Below are 26,359 nucleotides of genomic sequence, written 5' to 3' on the forward strand. Positions count from 1 at the left end.
TATCCTATGTTCATTGCAACATTATTTACAATAACCGAGATATGAAAGCAACCTAGGTGTCTATCGATAGTCAAAATGAAGAAGAAGATGTGGTATATATGCAATGGAATATTATCCAGCCATAAAATAGAATAAAATCTTACCATTTATGACAACATGGATGGGCCCAGAGGGTATTATACTAAGTGAAATAAATCAGAGAAAGACAAACACTGTGTGATTTCACTTACATTTAGAATCTAAAAAAAACAAAACAAATGACTAAACAAAACAGAAACAGACCCATAGATAGATAGGACAAGCTGATGGTTGCCAAAGGGGTATGGGGGTGACGGAATGAGCGTTTATTTATTTTTTGTTAATCCTCACCTGAGGATATTTTTTCCACTGATTTTTAGAGAGAGTGGGAGGGAAGGGGGGAGAGAGAGAGAAACATTGATGTGAGAGAGACACGTTGATTGGTTGCCTCCCAAACGAGCCCAACTGGGCCAGGGGTGGAATCCAACCTGCAACTCAGGAATGTGCCCTTGACTGGGAATCAAACTGGCAACCCTTCGGGGCAAGGGCTGATGCGCTATCCACTGAGCCACACCAGTCAGGGCAAGGAATGGGCATTTTTAAAAAAACACATGAAGTAGAAGCTGCCAGTCTCTTAAGGCCTGGGCTCAAAAACTGTCGTCATGTCATTTCCACTATATTATATCGGTCAAGCAATCACAGAGCCCAGATTCAAAGGGCAAGGACACAGGCTCCACCTCTCCATGGAAAAGTGTCACAGACATTTTTAAAGCACCCCAGGCTTCATGTCCCATTACTGTTCTTCCTCATTGGGCTGTAGCCACATGGGCCTCCCTGAAGCTCCTTAAGCCTGCCAAGCATGTTCCCACCTCAGGGCCTTCACATGTTCTCTTCCTTCTGCTGATCAGAGCAGGGCCCACAGTAGTGCTCAGTAACTAGGTGTTGAATGGTCTCGAACTCCTCTTAGCTCCTCTGCTCTCTCCTCTCCACAGCCAGAGGACTTCTTCTAAACATACACACCATTCTTTCCCCTGCCTATACCTCCTTGGCTCCTCACTGCCCCTGAGAGAAGGTCTACCTTCCCTAGTCTGTCCCATCCCCCATGGCCCCGTGGCTCATGCCAGTCCTTCCCCCATGCTCCTCTCAAAGCCACAAATCCCCCCCTTTCTACCTCACCACATGCTGCTCCTTCTGCCTGCAAAGCCCTTTCTCTCCTGTGTCTTGACAACTCCTGCTCATCCCCTTAAGAACAAAAGGCACCTCCTTCAGGAAGCAGTCCCGGATCTCAGGCTGCATTCGTTAAACACCTCAGCTGTGCTCTTGGATCCCTGCACCAGTCCTTTACATTGTACAGTCTGTCTCCCCCGGGGAGGGAGCTTCTATCTGGGCCCTGGCCCTGAATGGCCAAATCCTTAGGCCTCAGTCTCCATCCACACCAATTTGTGAGGGGGAAAAAAATTCTTTATTGATAAATAGGTTACAATAAAATAAATAGAGTGATAGTTTGTTGGGGAATAAAAACTCCAACAGAATCTTAGTCTCTCTCCACCCCACCTCTAGCTCTTGGCTTCTGCCTTCGTATTGGTCCCTTTGGATGATGACACCTTGGTGGGCATGCCAGGCTTTCTTGGGCCCTTGGGGACCTCTGTCTTCCTGGGCAGTGGTACAGGTATCATCTTCGACCCACTGTCCTTAGCCTTAGGAGCAGCAGCAACCTCGGCTTTCGACCCTTCCCTGGCCCCCTGGGCAGTGGCCTCTTTAAGAACCTTGGTCCCTGTCTTCTTTTTGGCTGCGGAAGCAACACCATTCTCACCCTATAAGAAAGCAAACCAAGGAGCAAGGCAACAAAGCTGGGTGGGGTGGGGCTCAGAGCCCACAAGCATACAGTTGAAATCCCAGCCCTGGGTGGCTTTGGACAAGTGACCTCACCTCTCTAAGCCTCAGCCTCTTACCTGTAAAATAAAGATAGTGATTCTCAGGGCACTGGAGGGCCAGAGAGGAGGAGAAACTGAACTGTGCTTTGTAGGAAACTAAATGACCCTCTTCCCCAGCTGACTCTTCCAGGGGCTGGGAAGGAGATGCCCAAACTCTGGCCTGTGCAGGGTGAAGGCCCAGACCAGGAAAGTCACACCTACCTTGGTGACTGTGGGTTTTGAACTCTGAGTTCCAGTTTTGGTTTTCCTGTGGGCCTTGGCATCTGCTGGAAAGTAGGGGAGGGTATGTGGGAAGGACCCCTTACAGGAGGAGCTGCAGGTGGGCCCAAAGGTTCAGGGGCTCCAGAGCCCTTGTTCTGCCAGGGCCCGACCTGGGGCAAGTGGCTTAGTCACTGAGCCTGGTTGCCCTAGTCCGCAAACTGGGAATGACAGTTTCTCCCTCATGAATTGTTGCAGAATCAACTGGACCGTGGATGACCATCCCTCACTATCAGCCCAGCACCAGTGTGGACCCCCTGCTGTTCACCCACCCACAACAAAGGCCCCTAATAGGCTTATTAGCCTATAGTCTTTAGCTCATCTTCCACATGGCAGCCGAGATATATTTTTACAAATACCTCAAACCCTAACTGCTCCCTGCTCTGAGTCCTTCCATGGCTCCTCATTGCTCTCCAGATAAATTCCAGTCTCTGGGCTGCCCTTCCCAGTCTTGTTGTTGCCCCCCCCCCCCCCCCCCCCCCCACTGCACACAGAACCGTTTTCACTTCCTCAAAAGCTTTATCTTCTTCATGTCTCCAGGCCTTTGCATAGGCTGCCTTTCTGCTTGGGACACCTGCTCCAGGAAGCCTTCCCTGACCCCTCTCAGAGATGAGTCAGTCTCCTCCTTCCCACCCCCATCAGCATGAGTTCTGTCTGTCCAGGTCAAGCCTAATGCTCAGGGCACATTTACCAGATAGGAAATCTCCCCAGAGTCTGCCTCTCCATCCTCACATCTGGTAGCTGCCCACCCCCTCCTCTCACCTCTCACACACCTACCTGGGCTGTTCTTTCTGCCTTTAACCTTTGACTTCCCATGGGGCCCACTGGCACCAGGAGGGGCCTTTGTGGCTTTGTCTGGCTGTTGGGGGACCTTCTTGGCCTTGCCCACTCTTGCCTCTCCATCCTTGGTCTGGCCACCTTTCTTGGGGGCCTCCTCCTTGGCCTCACCAGGTCTCTGGCGGGCCGACAGGGTGGACGTCTTCCTAGGCTGGATTTTTTTCTTGTGCTTGGGAACTAACTGGCAGAGGAGAGAATGGGGTGGGATCGAGAGTTGAGGTTCTGGGTGCTCGTGTCCCTATTTCCAACATAAAGCTCAGGGAAGGAGATGGTCGAGGGCATGGGAAAAGATACATGACCACCTGCTGCCAGAAACACATTTAATCCTTTCTTTGCTCTGCAAGGGAGGGCTGTTGCCACTTAGGAGCTGGGGGACCCGAGTCTCCCAGACTCACCCAAAGTGTTCTTCCTGCTTCCTAAGGCCACAAGCACACCCTTCCCACCCCAAATCCTACATCTGGAAACATTAAAGCCACGCTTCTGGGAGCAAATGGTGCACACTGTGAGCCCTGACCCCATCCTAAGAAGCTAAGCTCTGAACTTCTTTTGGCATCCTCCCTGCCCACACCTTCCCATGGACTGTGGCTCTGACTCTCCCCGCTTCTCCCCAACAAAGCCAGCCCCACCTCACACCTCCATGTCTCCAAACTCCCTGCTTTGCCTGTTATACCCACCAATGGAACGTGGACTTCAAGGTCACATAGCCCAGAGTTTATAACTTCCTCCAGCCTACCCCAGCTGTGCAACTTGGCAAAGTCTTTTCTGCCCCAACTAGCCTCAATCTTCCCATCTTTACAATGGAGCCATCAGAGAGGGTATGAGCATCAGGAAGATGCAATTGTCCCTGGCAAAAAGGTGGTCCTTGCCCTTCTAGAGCCCACCTGTGACAATGTTGTTCCCCAAACCCCAAGCCCTCATGGCTCCCCAATTCCCAACCAGACCAGAAACAATCCCAACTCCCAGTACACACACATCCCTAACTCTATGGGTGTCCTAGGGCCCCTTCCTTGCCTCCCATCCCCTCAGCCCACTTTCCTAACGAGTTCCCAGGCCCTGCAGCTTAACCCAGCACCCCTCTCTTGCTCTCCTCACCCCACCCTAGCGCAGGGCCTTGCCATGGCTGTGTCCAAGCTCTGAACCACGTGCAGGAGTTCTACAAAGATGGGACTTCCTGTGCTCAGCCACCGATTACCACAGGGACTAGAACGCAGTAGGCTGAGAATGTTCCATGGCAACTGTCAGAGCAACTGCTACATGCTGGGGCACAGCAATGACAAGACAGACCCCATGTCTGGTTCCTGAGATTTCCCTGGTGGCAGCTGGCAGTCATGACGCTGGAGTTCAATGTTGTGACAAATCTGACCCCCTCTGGGACCCTCCCATTTGAAAGAAGAGGACATGGTGCTCTGGCAGGTGCCAGCCCTGATTTGGAGCCAGACAGCATGGGGACTGAACCCCAACTCTGTGACCTTCCAGACCCCAAGGATGGGCCACTTCGCCTGTGGTGAGGAGTTCCAGGAATGGGTCGTGGGCAGAGAGAATACAGCTGAGATGGTCCCTGGTCACTGAACACACCCAACAGGGATGAAGGTGGACACAGAGGGTGACCAGAGCTCTGTGAGGGCTCAGATGAGGCAGGCACGCCAGCCTTCCTGGAAAAGAGTGTGTCTCTGAGAACACACAGGAAAAACAGGAAGAGGAGACAGGGAGAAAGCCTTCTGGCAGGTGATGGCACACAGGCCAGGAAGAGAGAGCCGGAACTGAAGTTTAAACCCTGGCCAAGTCTCCTCACCCTGTGGCCTTCCCCCCGCCCCCGGTAGGCTCACCTTGAAGCTGCCAGTGGCCCCCTTGGCCTTGGAGTTGGTGGGCCTGCTGAGGAGGCCGCGTTGCATGCCCGTGTCCAGGGCCCGCTTCAGCAGGTACTTGAGCCGCACGGCGTCGACCGTCGGGTACTTCTGCAGGATGTAGACCTTGATGGCCGCCACCGAGGTGCCCCGGCGCTGCTCTCCCGCCTGCAGCGCCTCCAGCACCATGCGCAGCATGGGTGGGTTGCGGCGTGGTGCTGGGCCGGCACTGTGGCTCGGGCCTGCGGACGGACAGCAGGACATTAGCCAGGACCCAAGCCGCCCTCGGGCCCAGCTCACCACAAGCATGCCTCGGGGAAGCACACTCCAGGCCCCAGCCAGGCCCCATCGTGGGTGGGCAAGGGGCCTCGGGGATCAAATATCCCCCGTGTCAGTGCCTGCGAGCACCCCAAGGACAGGACACGCTGCTTGGCCAGCGACTGTGTCCCAGTGCCCGCCGTGGGGCTGGGCGCACACCAGGCACTCTATGGAGGCTCATGGAAAGAATTCAGTATTCCTTTTGAAAATCAACCTGAAATAGGGTCAGGTGTCTAGATCTAACTCCCAGTCTGCAGGGAATCCAGGGGCTCTGTGAAAGGGCCACAGGGATAAAATCAGCAGAATCCAGACTGGGAGGCTCTCTCCAGGAACAAAGTCCAGCTTCATCTACACATAAACAAGGGAAACGGAAAGGGGCAGCGGTCCCAGGACGAGAGATTCTGGAGAGACCTCTTAGCCAAATGCGACGTGGGGCCCTTGCTCAGATTTGGGATGTGATTTGAATGAGCCAGCTGGGAAAAAGAAAGCCAACTAGATAAATGGGAATACTGGAAACATTTGATGATATTAAGGAGGCTATTGTTTCAGGTATGCTAATGGTATTGAAATTCTTTTGCAAACAGTTTTTTTTTGTTTTTTTTAATCGTCACCCAAGTATATTTTTTCCATTGATTTTTTTTAGAGAAAATGGAAGGGGGGAAGAGACTGATGTAAGAGAGAGGCATTAATTGGTTACCTCCAACCCAACTGGGGCTGGGATTTGAACCTGCAACCCAGGTGTGTGCCCTTGACTGGGAATCAAACCAGCAACCCTTTGGTCCACAGGCTGATGCTCTAACCACTGAGCCAAACCAGCCAGGGTAAATTTTCTTATTTTTTTTAAAGATACATACTGGTGATTATAGATAAAATGGTAGCTCTGGCACTTGCCTTGAAATAGCCCAATACATGAAACAAGAGTAGCCATACACGAATAACTGTTGAGGTTGGATAATGGGTGCTGGGGGTGGGTCTGGCACGGGAGTCACTGTACCACTCTGTCTACTTTTGTATTAATTTGGAAGTTTTCACAATAAAAAGTTACAAAAGAATTCCACTCCTAAATATATACCCAAGAGAAATGAAAACATATGTCCACACAAATATTTTTATACAAAATGTTCATAGCAGCATTATTTATAATAGCACAAAAGTAGAAACAACCCATATGCCCATAAACTAATGAATGGGTAAACAAAATGGGATAGCAATAAAATGGAATGTCATCTGGCCAAAAGAAAGAGTGAAGTGCTTCCTTGAAAACTATGCTGAGTGAAAGAAGTCAATCACAAAAAATTGCATAGTGTGTAATTTCATTTATACAAACTGTTCTGAATGGGCAAATCATAGGAATAAAAAGTAGGTTAGTGATTACCAGGGGCTGGGGGCGTACAGGGTGGGGATGGGAATGACTGCTAGTGGATGCAGGTTTTCTTTTGAGGTGATGAAAATATTCTAAAATCGACTGTGAAAATGGATACACAGCTGTGCATATACTAAAAGCTGTTGTACACTTTAAATGGGTGAACTGTATGATATGTTAATTATTGACATATCTCAATAAGCTTGTACAAAAAAAAGTTGCAGAAGAGCATAGGATCAAGGGGTGAGCAGGGAGGAAATGTGAGAAATTGTCAGTCCCTATAAGGTACATAAAAGTGGTTTAAATATAAAACCTGATTTAAATATGGAAATTAGAAACGTTGCCTTCTGATCAACTTGCAAAAATTAAAGATTCAAAAGAGAATCAGTTGGCTAAAATATATATATTTTAAAAACACCCCAAAGCTCTAGATCTTGAGCAAAATTGTAAAGAGAACTAATCCAATTGGACCACTGCTGCCTCCTAACCAGGAGAGCCCAGTTTGTCTGGGAATATTCATTTTGGGGCCAAAGCCTGTGAATTGGTGGAGTCCTGAGTCAGCCACCCCCAGGACCTTGGGAGTTTTCCCCTCCTCTCTGGGCTTCAGTCTTCCCATCTGTACAGCAAGGATGGGGGCCTCTAAGGAGGTCTGCGCCATCCCAGCTGCAGTGTTAGAGGGTTTCCAGAGGGGTACTGAGGCCTGGCCTGGTCTGACACCTTAATAACCCCTCTCCTATCTCCCCCAAACCATGCCCTGTCCCAAGGAGCCACCCTCAAGTCTCCTCCCTCCCCAGCCCCTCCAGCTGAATTCAGCTCCTCATTTGGCAGTTATTCAATACTGGGATGTCCAGAACTCACACCGCCCCCACACCTGCCCTCGACTTTTCCTTCCCAGGAATGTCACCTCCCCCCATACCTACCCAGACACCCCAGCTAGAACCCAGGGGACATCCTGAACCCCCTCCCCTTCACCACCGCACCTACTCCACCCCTCCCCCTAGGCTTCTCTCCCTCCATTCTAGCCTCTCCTCTCCATCTGGGGCCCCAGCCTCCTCCCTGCTGCCTCCTTTCCCTTCCAATCTATTTTCCTCACTGTACCTCACACCCCCCACCTCCGTATTACCTTCAGTGTAAGGGCCAGCTCACCTGACCACAGCCTGGGAGGCTCAGTCTGGTGGGTCCCGCTCACTCACCTGTGTTCTCCTGTCTCTGCCCCTAGCCACACGACTTGCAACTCCCCAAATGCTCCACCAGCATGCCTACCTTTGGGTTTTTGGGCCTTTGCCTATATTGTTCCTTCCGTCTGGGTGGCCTTCCACCTTAGTCACCCAGGCAGCTTTTGCTCGTCCTTCAGGGCTCAGACAGCACTGTGATTTGAACACCTGCCCCGACTTCCCAAACCAGAATGAGCAGCTCTTCCCTGTGCTCTCTGAGGCACCTGGAACCCACCCCCCTGCTCCAAAGGAACCTTTGCAAAAACTCAGAAAGATTTCCCTGCCCAATCCTCTTTCTCTTGGGTGAGGTTTATCCTTCCTTCAGGGGTCACCTCCTCCAGGAAGCCTTCCCCCACCTCCCAGGGTGTGTTAGGTGACTTCTCTGGGCTCCCTCAGCCCTCTGGGTTCCCTCCATTAAAGCCCATGCCAGATCATCAAATGTCATCTATTAATGAGACAGGTTTGCCTATCAGACTGGGAGCTCCCATAGGGAATGAACTAGATGTGTCTCAGTGGACCACATATCCCGAGAAACCCAGAGGCGTTGTTTATTGAAATTTGGGATGCAGCCCTAAATCCAAAGCCCAGCCCTTTATCAAACACTGGCTACTCTAGCCCCTTCAACTAGCTGCCCTGCAGCTGCAGCTGGGCTAGTAGCCCTCCCAGGAAAGAAAAGGAGCTCCAGCTGGGGAGGCCTGCTCTGGCCTCTTGCCCTGAGCTGGGCCAGCCTCAGCTCTCAGGTCCTGCCTGGCCCCTGCCACTGCTGGCATCTGCCAAGTGGGCAGTTGAACTCAACAACCTCTAGGATGGGTTCTGGGGCGAGGCTGGGAGAGGAGGAGGGTGGAGGAGGAAGGGTCCGGACACCCAGGGAATGTACTTGCAGGGATGAGGGAGGAGTTGCCTTTCTTTGCTCACCTGGCTTTTGAGCCCCAGACCACCCAGAGGTGGAGGTCATGGAGGTCGTGGAGGTCGTGGAGGTCATGGGGGTTAGGGAGGCCGAGGAGATCAAGGTGTCACTGGAGGCTACGCTTCCAGGAGCCATTGCACAGGTAGACAGACGCAGAAGTGAGGCTGCCAGGCCAGCCTGCTTGTCTTATATACCAGTGGTCTGGCCCCATGACGCCAATTAGTCCCTGATTGGGCTGGGACGTTCTGAGCTGCTGATTGGGGCGGGAGGGTAGGATGGGGCACTACCGCCCTGCCTTGGGCACTGACACCCCAGCTTAGTCACCTACTCCTGTGTGACTTTGCATGAGTCACTTGACTTCTCAGGGTGTCAGCCCCTGTGGTGAAATGATGGGGACTGAGACTCTTGGTCCCTCTTGCACCCTCTGCTCACCAGGGGCTGGAGATGCTGATGGGGCATTGGGCACAGCTGGGTCGTACAGGCCAGGCCCTCCAATCCCACCACGAGTGCCTCACCCTGTTCCCTGGCCACTGCTTGCCTAAATTTCTCAAGAAGTAGCAGCTGGAGGCCCACCAATGGGGTTTGCCTGAAGCAGATACCCGTAGGTCAACCTGTGGCCATCCTTGTGTGTGTTTTTTTGTTTTGTTTTTAAGAAAGAAATATTTATGGGATGAAAGAGCAATTTTAAAATAAAATTGCTTAGCAAAAGTCTCCAAAAAATTTGACAATAGCCATGGGAAAATGGACAAAAAAATATAAATAGGCAATTCACCAAAACAGTTGATAAACACAGGAAAATATCCTTAACCTCCTTGGCATCCAGGAAAATTCAGACTGAAACAACGATGAGATATAATTTTCCCATAAAAATGACAAAAATTGAAGACAAAGTGTTGGCAAAAATTCAGGGAGCTGGATGCAGAGGCTCTCTCTGCCCCTGCCAGGGGTGTAAATTGGGGTGCAGCCAACTTTGAAAAGGTTTTCCCTTGAGCCCAGCAACTCCACTTTTCTGTCCTAGAAGTGCATTAGCTAGGAAAAGAAAGTAAAATAGAACTAACTTCCAAGTGAATCCCTTGGGCCTGACTAAATTACTCCCTTACTGTAGAACACTCTGCAGCCATTTAAAGTGATGAGGTGGATTACAACAAAGATGAGGTTGTATTTCACACCCAGTAGAATAACAAATATTTAAATGTCTATCAATGCTGACTGCTCAGGACATGAAGAAGTGGGTAACCATTAGGAGGATCAGTTGGGAGCCACTTTAGAAAGCAATTCAGTGGCATCTACTATGGCTAAAGATGGACTCATGCCACATCCCACCCATGTCACTCTAGGTATGAATTGGAGAAACTCCTACGTTGATATACAAGGGTGCTTACTGCAATCTTAGTAAAACTTCAAAGCAACCTAAATGCCCATCAGGAGGAAGGTGGACAAATAAACTGTGGTCTATTCATATGTGGAACAGTACACAGCAGTGAAAATGAAGGAGCCAGAATATATCTGAGAAATATGCTCTCCACTTCTGAGAAAACGTGTGTGTGTGTGTGTGTGTGTGTGTGTGTGTGTGTGTGTGTGTGTGTTGAAGGCACAAAAGGCCTGAAAGGATTTACACCAAGGTAATAGCAGGGATTACCTCTGAAGAGGGCACAGAATTTGGAGGGGATGGATTTAAAATAGATTTAAAAATTTCTTTCTACAGTCTATTTTTGGAATTTTCCCAGGGGACTCTCCATTGCCAGAGTTCTGGATCGAGGGAGGCAGTGGTCACCAAAGTGTTCTAAAGTGAAACCAGAGATCATTCACCTGCCTCCTCTGGACTGTTTCCCACTCATCCTTTTGGCCTCAGTGTAGATGTCACTTCCTCAGAAAAGTCCTCCCTGACTCCCTAGGAGGTTATGGGCCCCTCCTCTGGTTGCCCAGCAGCCCCCGGACTTGCTGTCTGGGAGCCTCCAGCATCCTGAGTTACAACTCTGACTTATTTCTCCTTCATTAGCTCTTGAGCTTGGTGGTAGTGTTGGGGGTGTTGGGGGGAGCAGGGCTGTGTTATCTTGTTCTTGGTGGTATCCTTGGTGCCCAGCACAGCGCCTGGCACATAGTAGGTGCACAGCACCCATTGCTGTGGAAGCCCCAGTGTCAGAGCTCAGTTTGACTGAGTGTAAGAAGGCCTGAAGACAGGAGGCAAAGAGGCACATGGAAGCTGGTGCAAACGGAGGCAGCAATTTTTATCACATTGTGGGGAATTTCCAAGAATTGAGAAATAGAAAAAGACTCAGTAATACAAACATTCCCACGAGCTTACTCTGAAACCTTGCTTCTGGGCTGTGCCAGGATAGAGGTTTGCATTTGGAGGGAAGAAGTTCTAAAATGTACTGCGTGATCTAAAAATTCTTTTAGAGGATTGCCTTTTTACAGGGAAATAATCATTGTGAGGATCAGCCCGCTGGAGAGGAGCGGTGGCTTGGTGTGCTGATGGGACTCTTTTCCTGAGGCCTGTATGGAGTTTAAGTTTTGTCGAAAACTTCTTTTACCATCTTGGAACATTGAAAAGGGTCCACCCGTGCGGGAACTTTCTGATGGTTCTGAGGGTTTCAGTTCTCAACTTTCTGAAGTAGTGATAGGGTGGTTGTTTTGTGTAACTCTAGCCTCTGTAGCAGCAGGATATTTGTGATTTTAGGTCAATAAATGCATAGAGGGCAGAGAAGAAGTAGTAGTAGCTGCTACGTTCGATATCTATGTTAATATTTTATGTCCACTGTTTTATTTACACATGAAGAAGCAAAAGTTCTGAGAGGGCCTGCTCTAGATCTTCCTGAGTCCAGACCCTGGGCTGCAACCTGAAAGCCCTCTGTGTTACTTAAGAAACTAGCTACGATTCCAAAGTAACAATGGCTCAACAAGAAACCATGAGACCATTTCTCACAAAACTCTTCAAGAGTAAGTTGTACAGGCTGGTAAGGTAGCCTGGGAAACCCAGGGTCCTTTTCTTGATACTGTGCTGTTCTCTGACCATAGATTCTACCTCATGATCCAAGAGAGCTGCTGTAGCTCTGGTCATCATGACCACATCCCTGCTTTCAGAAAGAAAAGAAGAAAGGAAGTGGAGGACACCCCCATTCTCTGAAATGCAAAAATGCAAAAGAGGTTGCAAACATTACTTCTGATTATTACTTCTGGCCAGACCTTAATGTCATGCCACTGCAGGTGCAAAGGAAGCTGGGAGATGCAGTCTGGTGCTGGGTGGCAAAGTGACAGCTAGAACTTGGGGTGATATTACTAAAAAAAAGAAAGGGTCTGGCTCAGTGGTTGAGCATCGACCTATGATCCAGGAGATCGAGGTTTGATTCCCAGTCAGGGCACATGCCTGGGTTGAGGGCTCAAGCCCCAGCAGGGGGTGTGCAGAAGGCAGCCGATCAATGACTCTCATCATTGATGTTTCTATCTCTCTCCCTCTCCCTTCCTGTCTCTGAAATCAATAAAAATATATTTTGAAAAAAGAAAAGGCAAAGAAAGAAAGAAAGAAAGAAAGAAAGAAAGAAAGAAAGAAAGAAAGAAAGAAAGAAAGAAAGAAAGAAAGAAAGAAAGAAAGAAAGAAAGAGGAATGAATATTGAGGTAGTTAGCTCTTGTTTCCCGCTCTCCTGAGACCCCCTCCATTATTTTAATCTCTTCAATGCCTATCTCGACCACAGCTGGGGCTGCTCCTTTGAACTTGATTCAGGTCTCTGGGAAGGGAACTCACATTTATTGACTACCTACTATGCATCGCATCTTTTATATCAATAATCTCGGTCCCTTTAGACAAATCTACCAACTTGGATAATTCTCCCCTTTTAAAGCTGAGGGGCCTGAGTCCTAATGAGGTTCAGAAACTTGGTATGAGGTCACACAGCTGGAGAGGACACCCACCATCTCCCTGGGGGAAACGGGGTGTCAGGAATGCACATCTCTACTGCGGGGCAGAGGGACAGGCTGCCATCAGGCCCTGCTGCCTTGGGGCCTGGGGTAGGGTTCACACAATCTCCTCCCAGAGGCACAATCAGGGGTGAGAGAGCTTTGTGGCCCTGGGGCTAGCTAGGTCATAGCCCAGAGATTTGGTCCCTCCAATCCAATTCTGGAATTTCCGGCATGTCCTGGCCTAGGATCCACCTCCTTAGATTGGGTTGAGTGGAGACACGACTGTATACAGCAGGCATTCCATAAACGTGTTGGCTGCCAGGAGCCTAGAGATGAGGTGGATAATAACCTCTTCTCAGGCTGTCAGTAGCTCTTGCCTTCCTATGGCAAGTACCCCACACATAGCTGTCAAATCAGTTGTAAATTAAGGAATTAAAGAGGTTTTCCTCTCTACCAGGAAAAACCACAGGATGTTCTGGTTTCAGAGTAAATTTTTTTTCTCTGGATGTGAGGTTGAGATAAACATACCAGTCTTCAGAATATGTGAAGTCGGGTGGGGGAGTCCCTGTAAGGCAGGGCAACTAAAATGCCACTGTCCCTCCCACTGCCATGCCTGGCCCAATTCAGCACCTGAAATGGAGAGTGACCTGCAGGACCAACCATGGGAACCTTATTTCTTGTGTCCCCAATGTGGGAGGGAGGCCTGGTCTAGTCAAATATCAGTGACTTAGAGTCCATCCTTGCTGGGCCTCTGTGTCTCTGCCCACCCTGCCTCCCGCCCTCCTACTTCTGGGAACAACACTCCCAGGGTTTCCTTTGGGCCCCTTTCTGTCCCCTCTCTCAGACCATCTGGTTTATGTGGGGTTAATATTGGGCTGCAAGGGCAATCAGGTGACCCAAGCCTGGCCAATGAGGGCGCTACCTGGAAAATCTGCTGGAACTGAGGGAAAAGAGAAGCCAGCTCTCTGCAGGGCTTACTGGGCCTGAAACAACTGGTTGCCACCTTCTGCCACGTCTTGGAAACGGCCTGTGCTTGAAGCCAACACAGAGGAAAGTGTAGCCAGAAGAGACACAGAAGCGCAGTAACATCATCTGAGCACCAGTCTCTAGCTGTTTCTAAAGCCCTGGGCTTTTCATTTATTGGAACCAATGATTTGCCCCTTTAGTTTCAGCCCTAAAGGGAATTTCCTGTCATTTGCAGCCAAAGGAATCCTGACCGACATCACCCAGGGAGACAGAGTGAAGAGGGACAAGGGCAGAGAGCCCGACTCTTACCTGCCCCAGCCCCACCCTGGCGCTAAGGATCTTCCTGCCATCCTTTCCCACCTTGGAGAATGAGGCTAACTCTTGGGGGCTATACCTCCATCCTGTTTCCCTTGCAGATGGGGTGCCCAGCAAGGTGAGCACTGAGCTGAGGCCCCAGTAATGTCAAAAGTCTCCCACCATCTGCTGTATGTCAGGAAGCGAACTGGCTACGTAGTCTGCAATCTCATCTAATCCCCTCAAGGTCTGTTTTAACATTCTCTTTTGCTGATAAGGAGGCTCAGAGAGGTGACAAAACTTGCTTGCAGTTTCGCAGGTCATCTGGGTCTCTGTGACTCCAAAGCTGGGGCTTTTCCCATTCCTGGGCTGGCTCGCCCCTCCCCTCCCCTCCCCTCCCCTCCCCCGCACCTCTGCACCCCAGGAGGCTCTGCTGATTGCCCAATCCAGGCATCCCAGGGTCAGGGACCAGGTGGATGCTGCCCAGTTTCAATCCATCCTGCCGAGAAAGAGCCTGAGAATGACAAAAACCACCACCATTAACACCAAGTACAGGAGCTGAGCTTTTAATGCCCCAATTTGCCTTAGCCTCCGGTCAGGGCTGGGAGAGCTAGAGCTTCCGGCTTTTGTTATGTGAAGAAGGGCTCAGTTCAATTCCGATGCCCCAGAGTTCCAGCCAGCTTCGGAGCAAGGACTCTCCAGAATGGAGAATGCACTGGAGCTGCTGAAGACAGGCTCATCCAGGCAGGGAGTAGGAATCTGAGACCTGTGAAAGTCCCCAGGGAAGGTGGGCCCACTCTTTGTTTCTAAGCTATTCTAGGCAAGGGTGACATTGGAGACTCAGCTCTTTATTAAATGTGGACTGGTGAGCATGGCTTCTAGAAAGCTCCATACTGGCCCAGGTATGCTGTGGCCCAAATGCCGGGGAGGAGAGCACATGGTTTCTGGAAGTTGAAAGGCCTCTCTTCACAGGTTGCACTGGGGAGGAGAGGCCCTGGGCCTTGGCTCCAGACTCCAGTCTGATGTTGTTCTGTCAGGTCTGATGACTTCATTCTGCATTCACTCAACTGTCCCTCCCTGCAGACAAACCCCCAGGTCTGGCTGACACCTGGCTAATTTTTAAAAAACCTGCTGAGGCTGGATACTCGGGGGTCTGTCCAATCTCAAAATAGTCACTATCAAGAGGAGATGATAATAGTAATTAATTAATTATATTAATTGATGTTATTCATAACATTAACTGCAATATGTACACTCTACCATTTACAAAGTGCTTTAACACACACACACACACACACACACACACACACACATCTCATTTGATCTTCACAGCAGCCATGTACGGCAGGACCAGGGACTCGGGATTCCCATTTTATAGGGAAAGAAGGTGAGGCCCAGGGAGGAAACAATTGCTCATGGTCATCAGCCATGGAGCTGCTGCTGCTGCTGAGGTGGTTTTGAGAGGATAAATATGCTCTCCCTGCCCATTCATCCCTTCATTTATTCCTTCCTCCATCTAGCATTTATTAAGCACCTACTGTGTGCCCCACTCTGTGCTAGACACTTATCCCTAAGCTGGGACACTTTTCCAGACAGCAAGAGTTCTTCTGTTCCTGAGAGACGAGTCAAGGGAGGAGGGGTACAGCTCCACCGGCCCCTGGGTACTCAAGACTCCAGGTCGAGCAGTCCTCGTCGAGTAGGGAGCCTCATTTTTCTCTCATTAATTCTTTGTTATAAACTCACGGAGCCTGTGAGACCCGGTTCCGACAGGCACAGGTCCTGGTGGGGCAGCTGTTGCTGAGGGTGAGTGTTGGGGGATGGGAGACTCCTATAGTCGGCAGCAGAGTCCTTGGCAGGGCTTAGGCTGGTGCCACCTGGCTGGTCTCCGTCTTGGAGGCAGTGGTGGATGCTTCGTCATCACCCAGTGGGTTCTTGCCACAGCAGAGGGTGGTGAGCATGCAGTTCCGAAACTGGAAGGCAAGGGGCATGAGTCAGGGTCAGGGTCCACTCAAAGGGTGTGCAGCAAACTGGTGTGGTTGGCAAGATTCGCCTACAACCCCTTCCCGCTCTGGCCCTCACAGCCCTCACTCCCATGTCAGATCTGTCTCTCTGGAGGGAAGTTACTAAACATGTGACCCCACGCAGAGATGCCAGGGACCAAACCCAAGGGGGCTTTGTCACTAATGACATTCCATGATGCCTTCTGTGTGCGAAGGGCTATTTGTAAATTATCTTGTTTAACTCAAGAGTTTGGAATTTTACCCCTTCTATGGATGAAGAAACTGAAGCCCGGAGAAGGGAAGTGACTTGCCCAAGGTCACACAGCTAGTCAATAGCAGACCTGGGATTTGAATCCAATATGCCTGACTCCAGAGACCACATTTTCCCCACTGGATCATGGATTCTTCAGAGAAACTACTGGTCTATGTTAAAGGTCTGGTTTATCCCTTTATCCCTCAGAATAATACTTTTTAGCTCCCCCCCCCCCCCTTCCTTGATGGAGACTGGCACCATCCCATTTCCAGGCTTGGGACTTTGACCACTTGACTTTTAAAGTGAATCTCCACAACCATCTTATTTGAGCCAGCCCCAGAGTCACCTGGAGGGCTCATTAGAAATGCAGGTCTGGGTGGGGCCCAGGAATCTGCTTTTCTCCCAGATGACTCTGATGACCTGGGGGAGACCAACTGCCCAGTCCAATTTTGCAGATGGGAAGATTGAGACCCAGTCAAGGATGTGGCTTGTCCTCCACAGGCAGTGCCTGTGGCTTGAGGGACCTGGACCCTCCCGCCCCGCCACCTGGCACCTGCTTGTTCATCATGATATAGATGACGGGGTTGTAGATGGAGGATGACTTGGCAAAGAATGCCGGGAGGGTCATGAAGATAGGGCCAAAGTTAGAGCCCTGGTGGGTGAAGATGTAGAATGCCACGCTGGCGTAGGGCAGCCAACAGATCAGGAACGCGATGACCATGATGATGACCATGCGAGTGACTTCCTTCTCGGCCTTCTGGGTGGTGGCTGACTCCTGCTGCTGGGCAGCTGCCTGCAGAGATACAGAGCCTGGTGTCCAGACTGGAGTAACTCTGGGCCAGGGGCTGGGCTCCATCCATTCAATGCATGTGTCCCCGGCACCCAGCACGAGGCCATACCTCCTTTACTGTGAAGACCAGCTGTCCATAGCAGAAGAATATGACGATCATGGGGATGGTGAAGTGGACCACGAACATGTAGATGACGAAGGACTCGTTGTTGACCTCTGGTTTGAGCGTGTAGTAGTCAATCCCACACGAACACTGCAGGCCCTCTGGGATGTACCTGATGACCGGTGGAGAACAGGACAGGAGGGGGCATAACAGAGACCCACGTGTGAGGAACTTGGGAACAGGCCTCATAACCAGAGTGACCTGCCATGTGGCTGGCCTCGCTCTGGTCCTCACTTTCCTCTCTGCACAATGGGGGTAATAAAATGTCTGCTTGGCTGTGTGACAGTGAGGATCAAATCAATGGAGAGAAGGGACTCAAATGCGCCTTGTGAAAACAGTGTTGTTTCACTGCTGTTTAGTGGCCTTGTTATCAGGACACAACTCAGTCTCTGGCCCCACCTCTCCCCTGGCAGCACCTGCATACACTGGCCGGTGCAGGGTTTCTCACCAGACCCAAGCCAGGCCTCAGGCTATGCAGGGCAGAGGTGGTGGGGGAAGGGAAAGAACCCCAAACTCTGTATTTGAGGTAGTTTGTACAAACTGGGGTCTTACTAACAACAAGGTGAGAGTATTTTCTAGCCCTAAGATGGGCACGCAGGGTAACAGAGATCTTTGCACAAAAAAGGGGGAAAGGGGGAACAAGAGACCTCTGGGGTATGTGGTTAGGATTTTTCAGTAGTTCTAGAGAGGGGGTGACATCAGACCAACCTCAGAAAACATGGAGTGTCCGTTGGCTGCGCCTATGGGATGTAACTGGACCAGACTGGAGCAGACAGGGAAAGAGGCTGGAGGGGGGTGGGCTCGAATTTAGCAAGGGGCAGAAAAATGACCCTAGGGAGACTGAGGAGGAAAGGGAAGAGAGTGGGAATTTCCTGGAAGCAGGGGAACACGAGGCCTCTGGGAACTCATAAAGTCACCAGTCAAGTTTCCCAAACCACTTCCTGCCCTTTCCACGGATCTCTCATCTCAGACAGTGGCCTGCAGACTGCACAGGACCTGGGTCCCAGGGACTATAAGGTCATCACCTGCACTAGGAAGGCTCAGTCTCCCCAGGTGCTGAGGCCCAAGGTCAAAGGAAGCTGCCCACAGGGCACTGGACCAAAGAGGATTGGAATCTGGCCCTGGCTTAGTTGAGGATTAGGGGCACAGCCAAGGTGAAAGGTTGGGCTTTTGGGATTCTCCTTGACATGGGGACTCAGGAGGTGGGACCAGCCCCACAGCAACATTAGGGTCTGATCCTCTCTTCCCCTGGCCTAAACGCCAACCCCAGAAGAGTTGCCAGCTTGGTGCCTGGAACCAAACAGCCCCAGGTTTGAGTCCTGGCCGGGGGACCCTAAGAAGACCCCCCGAGACCCATCCCTTCTGCTCAGTGCCATTACCTGGACCAGCCGGCTAGTGGGGGCGCGGCACAGGCCAGTGCCATGACCCAGGTGAAGGCGAGGCCCATGATGGCGTGGTTCTCCCCAAAGCGGAAGTTGCTCATGGGCTTGCATACCACCACGTACCGCTCGATGGCCAGGACCACCAAGGACCACAGGGCAATTTCACCTGCAAGGCAGTCAGCTGTCAGTCAGCATGCCACTAGCCTGGACTCACTCTGTCTAAGGCGGCAGCAGCGCTCCTCCTACGTGGGAGAGGGCAGCTAGGAGGGTAGCTTGGGGTAGGCCCGGAGTGAAGCCTCAGGCTGGAGCGGGCTGAGTCACGGAGAAGGAGAGGGAAGGGGGTGCAGGGCCGAGGGACCGGCATGCCAGGGAGAGTGGAGTAACACTCAGAAGTTTAGCTCAGTTAGAGCTCTGGGTTCATGAGGGACACAGAAATCAAATTAGGGGTCATGATTGGACTGGGAACCCTGAAGGGAGTTTTTACAGGAGAATGTGTCCTTCCTGGGACAACAGGCAGAGTCCCTGCTGAGAGGCATTGCAGAGGCAGGGGAAACCTGGAGTTGGAAGTCCTTCCCTCCCTCCAGAGTGATGGCCTCTCCCCCCGAGGGAAACAAAATAACCTGGGCATGTGGATCCCTCTGCTAGGAGCCAGGAAGATGAATAATGTTTGGCTCAGAAGACAAAGGAAGAAATAGTGATGGAATTCAGACATTTATGCTGCATATCACTACAGAAACTCATAGAATTTATCAACCTAACTGGGCCACTTCTCAGAGTGAAAGGAACACTAGTAATTATTCCAGGACAATAGTTGTAAATTAGGACCAACACTGCAGAGAAGTGCCTGCCTGTATGTGGCACCCCTGTCTCACCCCTGGCTCTGGCCTGAGAATGGATGATCTGTGGTCACTGAAAGTGACACCCAGTGATGGCCAGAGATTCTGGGGAATGGGGCTGAGGCAGCAACCTGGACACACAAGGGTGAGAGAAGACAGGCAGCAGAGCCATCCTTGTGGCTGGTGCTAGGCTCTCCCCATCACCCTGGCTTTGTAATAATGACCACTGGTGTCTCCTGCTTGCCTGGCTGGCTGTGTGTCCCGGGGGGACATTCTTGGGTCTGAGCCAGGAGACCTATGCCCCGGTCACTGCCCTGCCACATCCCTAAATGAGTCTTCCCCTCTCCATGTCTCAGTTTTCTCATCTGCTAAATGGGATCTATTGTCTCTGCAGCACTCTCATTAGTTTTCCGGTCAAAGAAATATTTAAAAGCATCTTTCAAAGCTACAGGTCACACAGCTCTCATGCCTCCTTATGGGAGGGGTTTTTTGAAGCAGATGAGTTCCTCAACACAAAAAGCATTCATGTATGGCAGAGAGGCTGGAGGTGGGTTGGGAGGGACTGAGCCCATGGCCCCGCACAGGTAAAATCCAGTGACTGGAGACTGGGAATCTGCATCCCTAAGATTATGGGTCGTGAGCTGGGAGCCCTGAGCACAAGGACCTGTCTTGTCCAGCACTCTCTCCAGTGCCTCGCATGGGTCTGACCCAGGGCATCTATTCTGAGGGAAATTGAACATGGCCTGAGGGGCCACATAGAAGTGGGCTTGAAACACAGCTTTGGCCCTGCCACGATGTGACCCCTGCAAGGCCCTTGACTTCTCTCATCCCCTTTCCTTGCTGTAAAGCAAAACAATGGCACCATTCCAAATGAGATAAACAGTGCTCAGTGCCTGCCCTCCCCAAATGGCAGCCTAGATCATCATCAACGAAGTGTTTGTTGCTTGAATAAGTGAGAGCTTTAGATGATGCCAATGACTGCAGAGGGCAGGAGGCCTCTTAACCCCATCCTTAAGCCTGGGCTGTCCCCAGACACCTCCATGACCCCGACTCCTGTGCCCCATGCCCACCCGCACCACAGCTCATACCGCCCAGCGTGGCAAAGAAGCCCTCCAGATTGCATCCTGTGGGTCCAAAGATGAAGTATCCATGCAGAGAGGTGTAGAGGGTGGTGGTGAAGCCTCCAAAGACCATGAAGAGGTCAGCCACGGCCAGATTGAGCAGAATGTAGTTGAGAGGTGTGCGCAGCTTCTTGTGCTGGACTGTGACATAGAGAGTGAGGAAGTTGATGGGGAAGCCAAGCACAATCAGCAGAAACATGTAGGCGGCCAGCATGGAGAACTGCCAGGGCTCAGCCAGGTAGTACTGCGGGTACTCGAAGGGGCTGCGCACCACGCCTGTCTTGTTGGAGAAGGGCACATAGAAGTTGGGGCCCTCCGTGCCGTTCATGGCTGAGGTCCTTGTGGCTGCCCCACGGGCAGCTCTGACCCGAAAATGCTGCTGGGGCCTGAGCTTGGCCACACAGGGCTCTGGCTGAACGACTTCAGGCTCTCACCCTCCCATAGGCCTTTATGAAGACACCTCCCCTCCCTAAGCTCCTGGCTGAATCAGCACCTGGGAGATTGGGGACATTATTAATCATATTAATTCCCAGTGCTACAACTAGGGGCCTAATTGGCTTCCCAAGAGGGGCCAAGGTGACTCCAGGTGGAAGCCTGGGGTTGGGGAGGGGAGGTGCTGGGGGCCCTAGGAAAGGGGAGGATGCCTGCCCCCACACTTCTGTCCCCCAGGAATTTCAGCCCATCTCAGCCTGATGGCCTTGGCCTGGCATTGGGACCTCAGACTTCCAGGCCATTACTCTCTGGCTTAGTGTGAGCTGACTTTGTCTTCCTCCTGATTGGACCATGAGCTCCCAGAGGGCAGAGGCTCTTGTTATACTCTGTCTCTCATCCCCTCACTCAGCCCCTTACCTATGCCTTCCCCACCTAAGTCACCTCCTGGCTCATCCAGTTGCTGGACACTGACACTAGCCCATCTTGCCAACTTCATGAGGGCTGGGGTCACATCCTGCCAGACACACAGCCTGGCATAGCCCAGGAGCTCAAGAAATATGTTGCATTGAATGGGAATTCACTTGCTCAAGTGTTAATCAAACATTTATGTGTAGGCCACTGGGGATACAAAGATTGAGAAAGGAGGAACTTACAGGCTGAGGAGGACTCTGATATGGGAAGAACAAATCCCAGCCCAGGGAGGGGAGTCAGCCTGCTTGGGGGAGGCATCAGGGAGGTGATGTTTGGGTCTTTGAGAGCACTTTGCCAGGTTGCCAAGTTGGGAAGAGAGCACACACTGAAGACAAAGGCCGGGCAGAGGCCTGAGGCCCACCTGGGGTGTGGCTGCACATGGGCTGGGGCCAGCTCTGATGCCAAGCTGGGGAGCCTGGCTTTATCTGAGAGCAGTGGTCAGTGGTTTGGGTAGATCCCAGGGACAGAAATGTGGCACGAATGCCCCCATAGATGGATTGGAGGGAGTAAAGATGGAGGAGGGAACAGGGAAGGGAGTGACTGAAGCAGGGAGGGGACAGAGGCTCTCAGGGATCCTGAAGCAAGGCCTGGCATACAGGAGGCAGATCATGTACCAAGTCCTATGCTGGGCACAAGATCACTGCAGTAAGCGAGGCAGGTATGGTCCCAGCCCCCTGGGGGCTTCAGTGTGAAGGGGAGGCAGACCCTGGAAACAGAACTGGTTGGATACTGCAGCACACAGGGCATGTCTGAGGATGTCTGGTCAGGCTGGGCTAGGACAGTGGTCTTTGGATACCGTGTGACAAGTAACCCCACAAAGGTGGGTCCCAGAACAGCAGGATGAGCTTTGGGGCTAAATGGAGGCCTGATATTGATGGGCTCCCGTTATCTGTGACAGGAGTGCTATGACACCTCCTAAGAATAAAGGTAGCTGGGAGTGTCTGGCATGCAGGGTACTTGATGACCATTGTCCAGCCACAATGTGTATTGACCAATTTTCTTGGTTCTGGGAGACACAGTGGACAAGGAGGACCAAGGCCCTGCCTGCAGGAAGCGTTTCATTACAAACAAGCAATGAAGCAAAAAATACATATATAGGAAAAGTTCAGATCATGATCCACTCCCAACACACTGTTATCTAGCAGCCCAAAAGTTCTCTTTGAGAAGGTAAAGTTTGAGCTGAGAATTCAATGATGGAAGGAGCCAGCCCTGCCAAGGTCTGGGGCTGGAGACATCTAGGCAGAGGAAACAGCAAGTGCAAAGGCCCTAAGGCTGGAAATTCAAGGCCAGCAGGAAAGTGTCCTTATCTCTGAAACTTTTATCCCTTAAGCTTTCTGACACCCAGTCACTCTTCCCACCTGGGCTTCCTAGACCCCTCTGCTCAAAAAAGTGCCCCCTTCCCTCCAGCCCTCCTGGGGCTCCAGACTCCTGCCTGTCCAGTGGTGTCAGGGCGCACACGAAAGGCTGATAAAATGTGTGTTGGTGGGATGAACACAGAGGGTGGCATGGCAGGGTGGGTAGGGTGTGACCTCTTGTAGTTTAAGGCGCTTGGCTGAGTGATTAGGCCCAATGCTAATGAGGTCAAGGTGGAGGGTTTGATTCTGACCCGGCCTGGCCCCCGATAGCCAGATGGAGGGAGGAGCTCTGGATGCCCTGAGTCAAAACTAGCCCCCACACAGCCCCACCCTGGCTGGGCTGAGCCATCACCCCTCCACCTCAGCACCTTCCTGTCCCATCCTTATGCTTATGACAGCCTGGGAGCTTTTAATCATGTTCTGCTCATGTGTTTTTGGTCCATCTCCCAGGTGTAATGTGAGCCCACAAGCGTGGGCTGGGGTCTGTCTTGCTCACCACAGGACCCTCAGAACCCAGCACGGTGCCCAGCATGTGGCAGGAGCAGAATCATTTCCCTGGAACTAGAGAGAGCTGGGGTTCCTGTCTGTGTTGTTCACTGATGTATCCCCCAGGGCTTGGCAGGGAGTAGGTGCTCAACAAATATTTCTGGAATAAGTGAATGTGTCTAGGTTACCTCAGGAAGTACTTCCTCTCTCTAAATCTCAGGTTCCTCCCCTGTAAGAGTTGAATAACTCCCCCCACATGGCGAGGTGATGGGGAATTAAAGGCATCCCTGAGGTGATGGTGCTCTGTATCCCATAAGGCATGACAAAGAATTTTTTTAAAAAACAAAAAATGCTCTTTGTTCAGAGCAACAAGCTCAGGGAGTGAGCTGAAAGGTCATTAGAAGTCACGTACTCTGACCCTTCCTGCTGCATTTTCCATGTGGGGAGACTGAGGCCCAGAGTCAGCAGTGAGTTGCCCAGGTCAAATGACAGATCAGTGACAGCCCCAGCTATAAATGCCTGGGGACTTCTCCTCCAGCGCCAAATACAGCGCTCAGGAAAGACCTGCCAGTTCTTCACACCATGGTATAAATGACAAAAAGAAGAGAAAATGTTGTACTGGGTGGTGAAAAAGGCCCTGAACTGAGCCACACAGGCCTGGAGCAGCAGTGGTGGCCCTGAGGGCAGGGGGTGCCACTGGCTGTGTGTTACCAGGAGAGCCTGGGAAGTTCACTTCACCCCCTCTCTGGGCCTCAGTTTGCTGGGCCTAGGAAATCTCAGGGATCCACACCTGTCTACAGGGTAAGGCCGAGCTGCTTTCCCTACTAGGGCCTGGCTCATGGACCTTCAGACCTCACAACTTAAGGTTCATGATCCTCCCTCTTTGGGCACAGCCCGTTTATACCTACCTTTTCATTCAGACTGAGGCTCTGCAGCCACACAGCCAGGGTGCAGCCCAGCCTCCTCCCTTCCCTGTGCCTCAGTTTCCTACTCTCGTGCCTGTCAGTGATCAGTGAATGCTGCTAAAAGTGTGATCCTCTTCTGAATCTCACTCAGGTCTCAGCTCATGGATCACATCCTTGGAGAGCATCTCCCACCCCCAAGTCTACAAATGAGCCCCCTCCACACCCCTAGTTCATTTTCTACTCACTACTCGTTACTATCACCAACAGTCCCATTTGTCTTCTCCCTGACTCTCTAGAATGCAGAGCTGGCCCAGTCTCTTCTTTGCTGTATCCTGAGCTTGCAGCCCAGAGTAGGTACTCAATAAATATTTGTTGAATAAATGAACAGCTCCTCCTGGCCCCTGTGGGGAGGTCTCACTTCCCTTTGAACACTGAGGAAATATGCTCAGAGGGTTGAGGTTCCTCATCAGAGCTGGAATTGAACCCGGGCCATCTAATGCCTCAGCCAGAGCTCTTTCATCTACATGTCAGGCGGTCCAGAGAGGGACACAGAGCACGCCAGTGGAACAAGCCTGAGTGTGGGTGACTTTCTGAGCCACTGCCCCCTTGCCCTCTCTCTCAGCCAGGCTGAGAACAAGCTGTGAGGAGCTGTGAGTGATGGGAACAGGGGGCCTGGGTTTGGCTGTCTCTGAAGACAGACGTAGCCACCTCAAGGGCTTCCTGGCCCAGTCCCTCTGGGAGCCCAGAAGCAGGGCTCTGACTCGGCCATGGAGGATTAGGGTTTAGCAGGTGGGGCACAAATAGCTCTTAAGCCTCTGCATGGAGGTGCTGCTCGGTCAGCAGTTTCCTCTTACTCCTTCCTGCCTCCCCTCACTGTCTTAGCCCCACCAGGCTGGGTGAGGCCTTAGACTGACCTGAGAGTGTCAAGAGGGAAGAAAGGAAGGGGACAGAATAACTCTCCTCCCCTTTCTCCCTCCTTTCTTCCTCTCTCCCTCTTTTCCTCCTACCCCAACATTTGCCAAACACCTCTGTGCACCAGGGCTGGGTGCTTGGGACACTGAGATGAATCCTACACAGTTCCTGCCCTCAGGGAGCTCCTCAGGAAGCAGCAAACAAGGGAAAAACTAATAACCATAAGTGGGAATTTGCTCTCAGCCCCAAGTGCTGTGGGGACACAGAGAAGCAAGATGTGGACCAGGAGGGAACCTGGGAAGCCCTTCAGCCTAGACAGTGGGCTAGCTGGGCCAAGCCCCAGGGAGGGAAGGGCCAGCTGGTGTGGAGAGGCTGGGGCCCCAGGATGATGGGTGGCAGGGGAAGAAGGGAGGACCAGGAGTAGGGTGCTAGCTGGCTGGCAGCAAGGGACCCTGATGGTTGCAAGCAGGAGAGGGGTGTCATCAGGTTTCCATTTTAGGATGATGTTCTGAAGTCTGGGTGGAGGAATATCAGGGACTACTGGGGTGAGTGTCTGGCCCAGGGTGAGAGCCCTACCCAGTGGTAGCCTCTTTTCTGGGGCTCCTACTTTTCCTAATGGCAGGACTGGCACAAGTGGAAGGTCACCTGGTATTTGCAGTTGGCAGCAACCTTGGAGAAGGGGCATCTGTCCACCTGTTCAAGAGCCACAAGAGACTCCTGGCTTCAGTAGCCTTGCTGGGGATAGATGGAGACACACAGCTGGCTGAGGTTAGGCTAGAGCCAGGCCCACTTAAAGTCTGGCCTGGGGCTCTTTTTGGGCCACCCAATTCTCCCTTCCCTACTTTCTCCTTCCAAGAATGTGGGAACAGTGTTGAAGACTGGAGACAAGAGGTCAGGACAAGGTTGTAGCCTCAACCACTTCCAAGAGGTGCAGCCTCTGGCAGCCACTCCTCCCTCAAGGCCTGTCTCCTCTTAATGAAATGGGCACCTTAGGATCCCAGTACCTCCACCCACCCCCATGGCTGTAAGGATTAAATAAGATGATGTGTGGAAAGTACTCAGCACAGGGACTGGCACTCAGTAAGCACTTGATTTAATGGGAGCTACAGTGATTGTTTCTCAGACTCAGGCCCCTATAGCTCAGCTTCTCTGTGGCAGCAAAACCTGGCACAGCATTCAAGTGTTATTCGGCTGAAAGGATGCATGCTAAAGTCTCAGTCTGGGCCCCCTCCCTCTGCCTTTAGCCATGGACCATCTGATGTGTCACTGTGATTGACACCTGCCTCTTGAGTGACTGGGGCTGTTTTCTCTCTCTCTCCCCTCTTTTTCCTAGCCATATGCAAATGATTTCAGGTCAAGTAATGCGCTAATGGAAATCCTAACACTTTAATAAATGTTTAGT

General features: G+C 51.6%; 2 protein-coding genes across 2 annotated transcripts; both read right to left on the reverse strand.

Moving 5' to 3' along the window:
* Positions 1 to 1,574: 1,574 nt before the first annotated feature.
* H1-8 (H1.8 linker histone) lies at positions 1,575 to 8,828 on the reverse strand. Its single transcript, XM_016209846.2, has 5 exons — positions 8,702 to 8,828; positions 4,874 to 5,133; positions 2,988 to 3,228; positions 2,154 to 2,218; positions 1,575 to 1,832 (listed from the first exon to the last, which is right to left on the reverse strand). The coding sequence occupies exons 1-5, from the start codon at positions 8,826 to 8,828 to the stop codon at positions 1,575 to 1,577; spliced, it is 951 nt and encodes a 316-aa protein (XP_016065332.2).
* A 6,878-nt stretch (positions 8,829 to 15,706) lies between these two features.
* RHO (rhodopsin) lies at positions 15,707 to 20,724 on the reverse strand. Its single transcript, XM_016209965.2, has 5 exons — positions 20,364 to 20,724; positions 18,437 to 18,605; positions 17,004 to 17,169; positions 16,658 to 16,897; positions 15,707 to 15,821 (listed from the first exon to the last, which is right to left on the reverse strand). The coding sequence occupies exons 1-5, from the start codon at positions 20,722 to 20,724 to the stop codon at positions 15,711 to 15,713; spliced, it is 1,047 nt and encodes a 348-aa protein (XP_016065451.1). The 3' UTR covers positions 15,707 to 15,710.
* Positions 20,725 to 26,359: the final 5,635 nt, after the last annotated feature.

Source organism: Miniopterus natalensis, chromosome 15 (genome assembly GCF_054644295.1).
Source record: "Miniopterus natalensis isolate mMinNat1 chromosome 15, mMinNat1.hap1, whole genome shotgun sequence".
NCBI classification, from domain to species: Eukaryota; Metazoa; Chordata; class Mammalia; order Chiroptera; family Miniopteridae; genus Miniopterus; species Miniopterus natalensis.